The sequence below is a fragment of the Dendropsophus ebraccatus genome, chromosome 14 (assembly GCF_027789765.1).
Source record: "Dendropsophus ebraccatus isolate aDenEbr1 chromosome 14, aDenEbr1.pat, whole genome shotgun sequence".
Lineage (NCBI taxonomy): Eukaryota > Metazoa > Chordata > Amphibia > Anura > Hylidae > Dendropsophus > Dendropsophus ebraccatus.
The window spans coordinates 40,813,985-40,826,506 of NC_091467.1; the positions used below are offsets into that span (position 1 = coordinate 40,813,985).

At 41.6% G+C, this 12,522-nt stretch overlaps 1 protein-coding gene across 6 annotated transcripts in view; it reads right to left on the bottom strand.

Moving 5' to 3' along the window:
• The window catches only part of CARD14 (caspase recruitment domain family member 14), an 86,799-nt gene that overhangs the window by 47,708 nt on the left and 26,569 nt on the right, over positions 1–12,522 (bottom strand). For 3 of the 6 annotated variants that reach the window (XM_069952255.1, XM_069952259.1, XM_069952260.1), the window contains exon 2: positions 2,948–3,178. In XM_069952255.1, coding sequence (XP_069808356.1) covers positions 2,948–3,178 — 231 coding nt within the window. Of the gene's footprint in view, positions 1–2,947; positions 3,179–8,050; positions 8,279–8,797; positions 8,899–12,522 lie in introns of those variants that run through there. The other 3 variants (XM_069952256.1, XM_069952257.1, XM_069952258.1) reach the window with 3 other exon arrangements.

A 12,522-nucleotide genomic window follows, 5' to 3' on the forward strand; every position in this document is an offset into this window, starting at 1 on the left:
TTTTTTTAAAACATCGGCGGTTCTTATGAAATAGCGGCTATAATTTGTCATAAAATGACGGCCATCCACCAAATTTCAACAGTGTGTGAACATAGCCTTTCTGTGTTTTCAATCCACTCCTGGTTTGGTTGCAATATGAGGACCAAAATACCGAGCCAAAATACTGTGTGTGAACCCAGCCAAAGGGTACGCGACAATGGAAATAAATGTAGTGCCACATACTGTACATCAAACAAATTTACAACACTATGCTATATACAGTACATGGCTATGTTCACATGTTGTAAGACATAAGTCAGAAAAGATCCTCCCGCCTGGTACTGCAGATCTTTACCACCGCTAAAATCGGATGCGGGCGCAATTCCCGCTGCTTACAATGACGCGTGTGGCCGGAGCCCCATGCTCCATAGCATGGGTGGAATTCCAGGGAGTGGTGACGTCGCAGATTAGCCGGTGTTGAGCAAATTAAGGCGTTGCTGGATCTGACAGGGATTTCTGCGACTGCTATTCATTGAATAGCGGCCGCAGAAAACTGACATGTCAATTTCTTGCAGCACCGCTAGGGATCCCGGCGGGAGTATATACTATGGGCCACATGTATCATCCGGCGGACGGATGATTTTTGGTGGAAAGTGCCGATTTGCGTATTATTTTATACGCAAATGGCCGATTTGCGAATAAAATAATCGCAAATCGGCACTTTCCGCCGAGTACGCCAGGGGGCGGAAAGGGGGCGGAAAGTAGGCGGGAAGTGGGCGGAACGGAGGGCGCGGACTCAGAGTCCGCGCGATTTATCATCCGTTCCGCCCAAATGTACGCCGAAAACCTACTCCAGTCCTCAGCTGGCGTAGGTTTTCGGCGGTGCGCACCGGCGCGCACAGGATTTATGTACAGGCAGTCCGCCTCTACATAAATCCCCGTACCGCCGGAGCTGCGGGGGCATTTTTAAGTCCGGCGTAAAAAACGCCGGACTTAATAAATGCCTCCCTATGTGTATACACTCCGGCCAGGATTTCTTAGAAGGCAGCACTACGTAAGTTGCGTAGGAATCACGGCCGTTGTTACTACGGAACTTACATAGTAGGAACATGGCCCATGACTATGTTATATAATTACATAGTTATTTATGCAATATGGTTGAAAATAGAGGACAGCCCATCACGTTCAACCTAAACCACTACTGTCGTGATGTTAATAGAGGAAGGCAAGAAACCTTTATGAGGCAGATGCCAATTGCTCCATACCAGCTTGTGTTTTATAGTTGACATCATTGAGCTATGATTAACCTAAAAGGCCTTGATGATGATTTTAAAATTATATCTTATATGTTGAATTGAGACCTGCCCATCCTATTTTTGGTATTTTGTTGACATTTGAAGAGAAGGTGTGATGTATTCTTACCAAACATCTAAGCATGTGATACTGCTCTTCTTCTTCTTCTACACTATGTCATGTTCAGGATGTAGGCTTTTTAATACAGTATAAAAGAGAAATATGTTTCATACTCTGTGACTTCTAAAACAATGTTTTTGTATCTATTACTTTTTCATATATCCATCTGTTGGGTGATCTGCTCCATGACTGCAAGATGGACCAATGTGATTGACTAAGGGCCGTATTACACAGGCTAATGCCTAGTGTAAGCAAGCACCGATCTGCTAGATCAACGCTTGCTTACTGAGCCTATTACACAGCCAGTGTTGGTCTGGCTCACCAGAGGACCGGAGGATCCTCTGGTGGGCCCCCTGCTTTAGAATCTGCACAAACACTGACTGACATGTTGTTTCTCACTGTCCTTCATTGGTGGTTCCCCAGGATCATTTCCTCTGGTGGGCTTCAGATACCCTAGTCTGACACTGTACATGACTAGATAATCGTGCAGCAAGGACTGTTTAGATATCGTTAGCATTGTGTGTGCAACCCTTGCCTTTAAGTTTAAAATAATAAAGTTTATACATACCTGGCCACATTTCTCGCTTTTGCCTGCTGTCCACAGCCGCCACTGGAGCAGGTCTCTGAAGTGACAGGCTGTTCAGCCAATTACTGCCTACAGCGATGTCCCGTATCGACCAGTGATTGGCTGAGCAGCCTGTCACTTCACAGATCGGCTCTGAAGTTCCAGTGGCGGTTGCACACAGTGGGCAGAAGCGAGGAGAACATCAGGGTTCATGGATAGGTATGTTTACAGTCCACGGCCGATGATTTTTAAGCAAGTTAAAAGACAATGATTAGCGATAATCTGTTGAATCAGCCTGTTTCTGCAGATTATTACTCTATTAGTAGGGCCTTAAAGGGAACCAATCATGAGAATTCAGGGTTCCGAGTTACAATTTAAGTTTTTGGGTCTAGTCTTTACTCCCACTATATACCACTACATTACTTTAGTGTACTTCCTACAACAATTCCGTAAAGACCAGTCAATTAATAAAGGATTGATGATAAGCCATTCTGCTATGGGTTACATAGAAATCTATATGTATGTATATGTATGTATTTATACACACATTTAGTTTCATTAATAGAAAGTCTTGTTTCTTGAGAGGTTTCCATATTATTATTTTGGTAGTAGAATAGTGAAGTGCTCATTCCTGTGCCCTCCCTCTTAGCCAGTAGTAAATTATTACTAATGTCATACGTTCCTTATTGGCTCTTGGCTTGTATACACAATTATGCGGTTATACAGTGAGCCAATAATGAGTGGTGAGCACTAACATGCATGGTTCCTAAAAAACAATGCTAATATGAAATTTACATATCTCATTGACTCATGTTTTACAGCTAGTATATACATGTATTGGTGATCATGACCTGATCCATCAAATGCCGTATATAAACCAGTCTTGTCTGTACATTATACTGGAAAACACTGCCATATATATTGTGTATCCTATAATACCCATAAGAACCTATTCCGCATTTAACCTTCATTCGATTTATTTAGACTCACCCAGTCGCATGGCCCTTGTGGAAAACCTTGCACAGTGTAGAATATCCTCTTCATCCATGGCATCTATTACTTTAGCTTGACGCAAGTACGGTGTGAGGCGTTCTGGTGATAGTCTTTGTACAATTTTATACCTGTGCTTTTCAATCATTTCCCATAACTCTTCTTCCTCCAGGTCCATTAACTCTGGATCAGCTTGTGATTGTGTTGTCATAGTTATATTTGATAGAATAACTAAAAAAAAAGGGGAAAACACGTTTTGATAAAGAGGCATTCATGGTGTAGGATGCATGCTACTACAATACCTTATTTTAATCCTTAATAAAAAAAATTTTTATTTTTACCATTACAAACAGTAATGTCCTATAAGAATAGCTTTGTATACTGCATTGACAAACAGTTGCAGTCACCTTAAAAATAAAAGGCTTCAAAGGCTACAGCATCTTAAGTAAGGGGCAAGAAATAAGCAAGAAGTAAACATAGAAGGAAGTGCTAGAGCACTAACATGTATGCCTAACCCTAGTGTGCAGCTATGTCATTGCATTGTTGGAATTTCACCCTGAGGGTTGAAGAATTTCCATGCAGAAAAAGATAAATAAAAAAATGAACAAAGTTCATCTACAAAGGAGTGTATGATGGCAGGGGATAACTTTAGCTTTGTAAAGTCTTTATGAACGTATTAAAGGGGTACTCCAGCAAAAATCTTTTTCTTTCAAATCAACTGGTGTCAGAAAGTTATATAGATTTGCAATTTGCTTCTATTAAAAAATCTCAAGTCTTCCCATACTTATCAGCTGCTGTATGTCTTGCAGGAAATGTTTTTTTCCAGGTTGACACAGTGCTCTCTGCTGACATCTCTGGCCGAGACAGGAACTGTCCAGAGCAGTAGCAAATTCCCATAGAAACCCGTTCCTCTCTGGACAGTTCCTGTCTCGGACAGAGATGGCAGCAGAGAGCACTGTGTGTCAGACTGGAAAGAAAACATTTCCTGCAGGACATACAGCAGCTGATAAGTACATGAAGACTTGAGATTTTTAAATAGAAGTAAATTACAAATCTATATAACTTTCTGGAACCAGTTGATTTGAAAGAAAAAGATTTTTGCAGGATAAACCCTTCAAAAACCTTAAATATCAACAAGTAATTCTTAAGACATTCTGCATAAACCTTTCCTCACAACCCACTTTTGTGCCTACACATTTTACCACCATGTACCTTATCTTAGTACGTCACCTATTTTCCATTGCTTATTTAAAGATGTTGGAGTTTCCAGTTTCTGTTCTTTTCTTTTTGCAGAGGGGGTTTACAATAATAAAGATTACATGTAAGAAGTGAGAAGAGAACATGGGGGCAATGGCAGAAGAAATAGGTTTTTTCCTTCTTTTTTTTCTTTTCTCTCTGGTTTTTGTCCACTTGACCTGGGGTGGGGGGTGGGGGAACAAGGGAAAGGAAGGGGGATGGGGGTGGGTGAATAGTGGTAACTGTGTTATGGAAGCTATTGAGGATATAAATTGTGTACTAATGTAAGCTGACAATATGCCTCTGTAATAGTAGCCTGTGTTTTATAAGATATGGAAAAAATAAAGATAGTAAAAAAAGGACAAAGAACAAAAGTGAAAGATAAATAAATAACAATCTAAATTGAGTAAAGTAGCTGTACCTTATGACAAAGATTAAAACGGGACATAAAGCTGTGGTTTACCTAAGAATAAGAGACTTAATAATACTTAAAAATTATTAATACTAAACTAATACTAAAAAAAATATTAATTCCAGACTCAAAGATCTCAGATCAGTGTTGCCCCCATACACCTTAGGCTATGTTCACACTACGTAAAACTACGGCCGTAGTTCTCACCGCAGAACTACGGCCGTAGTTTTGCGGGGTGGAACATAGCCTTATGTTCAATGGCATCCCGGCCGGAGCGTACACATATCATATGCGCTCCGGCCAGGATCTAGTAGTGGATTATAACAGGGGCGTTTTGGGCTGCAGCCCGGGGCCCTGAGCTCCTGGGGGGCCCATGACCACCCAAAAATACTTATACTTTCAGTGGTGTACTGTCTCCTAGCTACACTTCCGCCATGATTTGCAAAAAAATAACAGTTTTTTTTATGGCAATTTTGCACAAATCAGGACATCATGACATTATCTATCCTGTACTATGAACCCCAGGCTAGTGCTGCCATAGTTACAGTGGGGTGGGGGGCCCAGGCTTGGTGAACAGCCCGGGGCCTATGGTAAAGTTAATCCGCCCCTGCCAGGATCCCATGTGGCGCCGGAAAAAAACGACGTCAGTTTTCTGCGGCCGGATTTCAGTGAATTCCGGCCGCAGAAAGACCTGTCAGTTCACACAGTGAAGCAAGCTGCTCTGACCAGAGACCGGCCATTCCGTGACCCGGCCGGGGTCACAGAACTGCCGGTCTCATACAGCGTGTGCACATAGCCTTAGACTTTAGTTGGTTGATCCCGCTGCTCACACTAAAGCCCCTATTACACGGGGCAATTCAGAGGAGCAAGCGATCGCTTGCTCCTTGTTCGCCACTTGCTGCCGGCGATATTACACGCCCTGGCAGCGAGTGGGTAAGAGTTAGGGAGTTGCAGGGAGCTGGGGAGGGCTGCCCAGGTGGATAGTGGAAGATAGTGGCGGTCTGCTGCCGCCACTCCTATTTAAATCTGCTGCCGCCGCTGCAATCTCGATTGTTGATTTTTCAACATGTTGAAAGACAATGATCAGCCGACATCGTGTCTTCTATTACACAAGATGATTATCGACCATAACGGCCGGTCAGACGAATGCAGCGTATAACTGCTTCGTGTAATTGGGCCTTAAGTTGTATGAAGCTTTCATGACCATCTACCAACAGATGATGTTGGTGGAGATAAGAGATATGGGTTGAGTGTGATGCAAAATCACCCAGACCCCTTTGTTTCGAGAGAGAGAGAGGCTCAATCGCTGTGGCTTACCCTTTTCCTCCCCATAGGGAAGACAGGAATGCTCGGCCACGCCAAACGTTCCTGTGTATGGTTAGGACAGGGACAGGTTTGGGGGGAGATAATCTTTCAGCTGTCCGTTATTGAAGGGGTATGGCCATCTTTACACAGACCTCTCCAATTTGACAAAATTAAAATGACAATGCACACTACAATTTGCTTAATACAACTATTTGTCTGGTAATCGGGAGAAGGGTCACTTTCACACCTGGTCCTAATCTTAAGAGCCCCACATTAACAAACCTCTCGTACAAGCCTTGTCCCGTTCACTGCATTAGAGCATCAAACTTCTCCTACACCATCACTAGTTCTATCCAGGCTGTTGTCCCAAACATGCCCCTTGAAATGAGTCCAATGTTGCAAACCATGTCCACCTGCTGAGGATTGCAAGCTGTTTCCCTTTGCACATTGTGCATTAAAAATCTTTTTGTGGACAATGTCACTATAATGAAAAAATATTATTTACAACCGGAAAAGGGTGACATAAAAGTAAATTTTAAAAAATTTGTATGCACCTGCTCCCCCATTATGGTGACCAGTTGCCAATGTTTGGCTGAATAGGCAACTAGATAATAGCAATGAGCATCAGAGAAAGGGAATATTGGAATGGCAGCTATTGGGGATTGGGGTGGGTGAGTATGACTTTTTTTTTTATTTTTATGCAACCCTGTATCAGTCTAATTTTTTTGAGGCCAGAACACCCCTTTAAGGTAAAGTAAGTCTGACATTGCTACACAATGTATTAATTTATAATTAATAGAGCAATTCTTAAGGGGGTTTGTGCTGATAGGACTTAGTTTCCTTTTTCACACACAGTTTGTGTTTTCCATTCTTTTTAGCTTAAAGTGTCACTGTTAACAAAACTTTTGACATATCATAGAGACATAAAAAAAAAGGAAAAAATGGCAGCACCTCTATGCCTCTGTTCACACTGCAGGTTGCACGCTATATGTGGCTGAAGTACAGACAAAAAAACAGAACAGTGCAACAGCAACCCACAGGTGCAAGCGATTACCATATAAACGCCTCCCGGTGTACACACAATAAAAACCTGCTCAGTAGATTTGGGAGATAGAGAAGGGAGTAGACCACGCTAAGCGCAGTCCTCTACTGGCTCTATGTCATGTGATCAGTCGGACTTATCAGTCCAACTGATCATGTGACACAGAGCTGGGAGAGGGCCTTGCTTGGTTGGTACATGTCTGAACACTCAGACCCGGATCAATCAAAACTTTTGACATGTCTCTGTGACATGTCAAAATTTTTGTAAAATGATGGTGACACCTTACAGATGACCTGTACTATCATCCTCTATTTGAATTTTATTATTCTAGACCCTCTTGTTCTGTAGCTATTGGTACCTTTACTTTTGGTGCCCAGTATGCTAATGAGGGCTAAGGTAGCCAAGGGGGCAATCACCAATACTCTGCTCTCGGTGGGGAGAGCAGTTGTCAGTTTTCTTGGCTACTTAAGTCCTGCTTGGTATATTGGACACGAAAAAAAGGAAACTGTTACCTATTGAATAAAAGGGTCTTGAAGAGAAGAGGGGGGATCTTTTTATTTTAATAGTTTTTTTTCTGGCATTTTTTCATATTTCATCTGGCATAAAAGGTCTCCTTTTTGAATCCTATGATTGTAATGACAATAATCAGTACCGCAAACAATCCAACACACATTTACATATGGAGAAAAAACAACAACAACAAAGGAGGTCTGTTGAAAAAAACTGAAAAGCCACAAACTGAAAAAAATATCCTTCCTAGAGCATCCTGCATGTGGAAAAACATGCTGTAAGTGATGATAAAGGACATAAAGAAAGCAATGTTTTTAAAATATATTTCCCTATTGCCTTTCAGGTAACATCTAGCAATAGTGTTTTTTTCTAAAACTACATGAGACTACATGAGAGTACAACTGATGCTTATTTACCTATCTAAAATAGTTTTTGAGCAGCTAGTCAAATAAACAGTGATTATGTTGCATATATGCAACTCCTTGTGTTACTTTAAGGGAAAGACAGTCTACTTTACACAAATGTTAATGTATAATCAAAGGAGATTATCAATACTTCCAAAACACATTATTAAACAGTATAATGGACACAAACGTACCCTGCTGCTGCTCATGTCAAAGGTTCCTTCTTCCAATAAACCCTCAGATATACGAAGGTGTTTTTTTCTGATCCTTGATGTCATGGGAGTGTAAGAAGAGTAGAAAAGCCAGTCTTGCTAGTTACATGTACTTCCTTGTATTTATTGACGCATGCTGAATGTTTGCCAAAGAGGAAAACATTACATAGTGATAAAGTGATGTATTCTTTGTTTTGTGAATTTTTCTCAGAATAATAACAACAACACAGGGGTTAAGCACTTCAATTTGATTATTTATAATTGTGCATGTGGCGTCACATCTCTGAACCTGGAGCCGGCATAAACAGAGACTGAAGATGCTAGCAGGAGGACGAGGAAGGTAGGTTTGTTTGTTTTTCCCCATCCCACCTCCATGGGAACTATATAAAAATAACTTTGCTCGGACAACCCCTTTGTCAACCAATTAGCTGTCTCACCTGCACTTTCCATGATCACTATGGACATGGTGATTGTGGGTGTAAATTATTTATTTACACTAAGTATCTAGGCCAAGCCAAGAGCCACTACTTGCGATTCCTATAATTACCCAAAGGTCCTTGCTCAACTTTCCCTTTGAATCCAGAAAGAGATGGTACAAAGGTCAAATTAACTCTGCTACCAGGAAAACGTGCTAAAATCTACTTTCTTGGGTTCCTGGACTAAGGATTCCCACCAATAAACGAGGAACCGTATGTTCCTGTGGAAAATACTCATGAAGAACTCTCTCACAGTCTCACTTTTAGCTGGGTTCTTCTTTGTTGTTCAGCTTGTCCTCCTCTTGTTTTTTTTTCCCCCTCATCAGCAACAGATAAGCCTTTGGCTGACTAGGCCTAATCAAATAAAACATATAAAATACCATTAGTGCACAGATGCCATCCTAAACCCAGGCGCACAAATTGCATTCTTGATAGATTCCCCCCATTTTTCTTTTTACATTTTTTTTTATCATTTTGATCACTTATGTAAGACTTAGGTAAATTCAGTATTATTGCCTGTCATTGTTACACTGCCAAAAACATCGTCTCTGCAAGTAAGTTAACAAAGTTGGGGGGATAGTCAGATATTCAGCAGCCGGACACAGCAGAGATAAAACTGGTGAGTATACCATACCATTTTCTGACAATGACTGACTTTTTTACTGACAAAGCAGTGCCTGACTTGACCTGAGATACAGGACTCTCTGAAAACTAGCAGTGTGGCTGTTTCAAGATGCACAATAAGGAGACACTTTAACCCTTTGAGGACCAGGCCCAAAATGACCCAGTGGACCGCGCAAATTTTGATCTTAGTGTTTTCATTTTTCCCTCCTCCCCTTCTAAGAGCTCTAGCACTCTCAGTTTTCTATCTACAGGCCATGTAAGTGCTTGTTTTTTACAGGAATAGTTGTACTTTGTAGTGGCGTCATTCATTTTACCATAACATGTATGACGGAATCCCAAATATATTATTTATGAAGATATAAATAGGTGAAATCGTAAAAAAGAATGCAATATGGTAACGTTTGGGGGGATCCTGTGTCTACGTAATGCACTATATGGTAACAGTGACATGATACCATTACTCTATAGGTCAGCCCGAACACAACCATATGCAGGTTACACAGATTCTCTAATGTTATATATGTATTTTTTTTATGAAATCCTTTTTTTTTGGCAATTAAATATTAATAAAATGGGCCTATTGTGACGCTTATAACGGTTTTATTTTTTCACCTACGGGGCTGTATGGGGCGTCATTTTTTCCGCCATGATCTCTAGTTTTTATTAATACCATATTTGTGAAGATCGGACGTTTTGATCACTTTTTATTGATTTTTTTTAATATATAATGTAACATAAAATCGGTAATCTGCGCACTTTTCCCCCTCTTTTCGTGTACGCCGTTTACCGATCACAATGACGCTTGTTATATTTTAATAGATCGGACAATTACGAACGCTACGGTATATTATATGTTTATCTATTTATTTATTTTTATATGTTTTATTTATATAATGGGAAAGGGGGGTGATTTAGACTTTTATTGGGGGAGGGGTTTTGGGGTAGTGTAATAGTGTTTTGAACTTTTTTTTTTTTTTTACACATTTGAAGTCCCTTTGGGGGACTTGTACATACATTTGTTTGATTTCTTCACTGATCATTGCTATGCCATAGGCATAGCATTGATCAGTGTTATCGACGAACTGCTCATTGAGCCTGCCTGTGCAGGCTCAGTGTAGCAGATCGCCGATCGGACCGCACGGAGGCAGGTGAGAGACCTCTGGCGGTCCGTTTTACCGATCGGGACCCCCGCAGTCACACTGTGGGGGTCCCGATCGGTAAGTGACAGGGGACTCCCCCTGTCACTTACACTTAAACGCTGCGGTCGCGCCGCGATCGCGGCGTTTAAGGGGTTAATGACACGCGGCAGCGCGATTGCTGCAGCGTGTCATCACCGGTGAGGTCCCGGCTGCTGATTGCAGCCGGCCCCCACCTGCTATGAAGCGCGCTCCGCTCCGCTCTTCATAGGGGGAGAAACACCCAGGACGTAGGGTTACGTCATGGGTCGTCTGGGGACAGACTTCCATGACGTAACCCTACGTCCAGGGTCGTCTAGGGGTTAAAGAGTAACTGTCATTTTTTTTTTTATTGCAGAAATCAGTAGTATAAGCGATTTTAAGAAACTCTGTAATAGGTTTCATCAGCCAAAAAAGCCTCCTTCTGTACTCAAGAAGCAATCTCCCAGCCTCCCTTCTTATCTTCTTATCTGTGCATTATCAGGCAAACACGTCTTCATTACAGAGAAGCCAGTGAAGACGGGCTCTGCTCTCTCCATTGTAAGCCTATGAATGGGGGAGGGGCTGAGAGAGATGAGGGAGCAGGAAGAGGTGACATGAAGGTCAGCTGTTTGTAGACTCTCTGGGCACCTAAAACACTAAATTCAGGTGTCAGAAAGGTCAGTGCTTATCTATGAACTTACTGAGAGAAGATTGCAGGGTGTTGTGCTGTGCAGAAATCCTCCGTGCTCAGTCACTCCTAACAGCCCCTCCCCTCTCCATAGCCACATAATGGAGACAGAAATCCTGCTTCATTTGATGTGAGGGGGGAGGCTGGAAGATTGCTTTTTCAGTACAGAAGGAAACTCTTTTAGTACATAAAACCTATTACAGAGTTTCTTAAAATCGCTTGTACTGTTGATATTTAATGTTTTTAAAAAAATGGCCCTGAAATGACAGTTACGCTTTAAGAAAAATGGCCTGTATGGTCGAAGAAATAATTTACTGTTCAAATGCCACAAAGCATCTTACCTACAATACACCAAACAGCACAGAGACATCCCTTAAAACTTCTTGTCATTTCAAAGTCATTTGGAGTGATGTGACCAACATCGAACTTTTTTGCCAAAAACATAAACATAATTTAGAGAGGTGTCAACAAGGCCTATGATGAAAGGAACGCTATTCCTACTGTAAAGCACAGAGGTGGATCGCTAATGTATTGGGGATGTATGAGCTACAAAGGCACAGGAAACTTGGTCAACGTTGCAACATGACAACAATCCAAAACATAAAGCCAAGTTGACCTGTCATTGGCTACAGCAGAACAAAGTTAAGGTTCTGGAGTGGCCATCTGAGTCTCCTGACCTTAAAAGGGTTGTCGAGTGAAAACCGTTTTCTTTCAAATCAACTAGTGTCAGAAAGTTATATGGATTTGTAATTTACTTCAATAAAAAAAAATCTGAAGTCTTCCCATACTTATTAGCTTTGTATGTCATGCAGGAAATGTTGTTTTCTTTTCAGTCTGACACAGTGCTCTCTGCTGAGATCTCTGGCAGAGACAGGAACTGTCCAGAGGAGGAGAGGTTTTTTATGGGAATTCATCGAAAACTGAGACAGAGTTCCTGTCTCGGCCAGAAATGTCAGCGGAGAGCACTGTGTCAGACTGAAAAGAAAACAACATTTCCTGCAGGACCTACAACAGCTAATAAGTATGGGAAGACTTCAGTTTTTAATTTAAAGTGTCACTGTCGTGAATTTTTTTTTTGCAGAAATCAATAGTCCATGCAATTTTAAGAAACTTTGTAATTGGGTTTATTATCCGAAAAATGCATTTTTATCATGAAAAAGCAGTTTGAAGCTCTCCCCCCTGTCTTCATTGTTCTCCTATGGAGAGAGCTAAAGAAAAGACCAAAACAGGACAACAAAGAGTTAATCTACAAATCCCTCACCCGTTATCTGTTCTGACCATCACCAGTGACCTGTCTGAGCTCAGATTACAGCTGTCACCCAGCTCCGTGCCTGTAATCCTCTGTTATCTGCTTTCTGCTGCCGGCTAACTCCCTCCTTCCTCCTCCCCCCTCCCCTCTCCCTAGAACAGACAGGGGACGTCTCCTGCAACAAGTCACAATTTTCAGATTTTTTAGAGTGGATGAAAAAGAGGAAGGAGGGGGGGACCTGGGAAAAGGCTTTTTACATG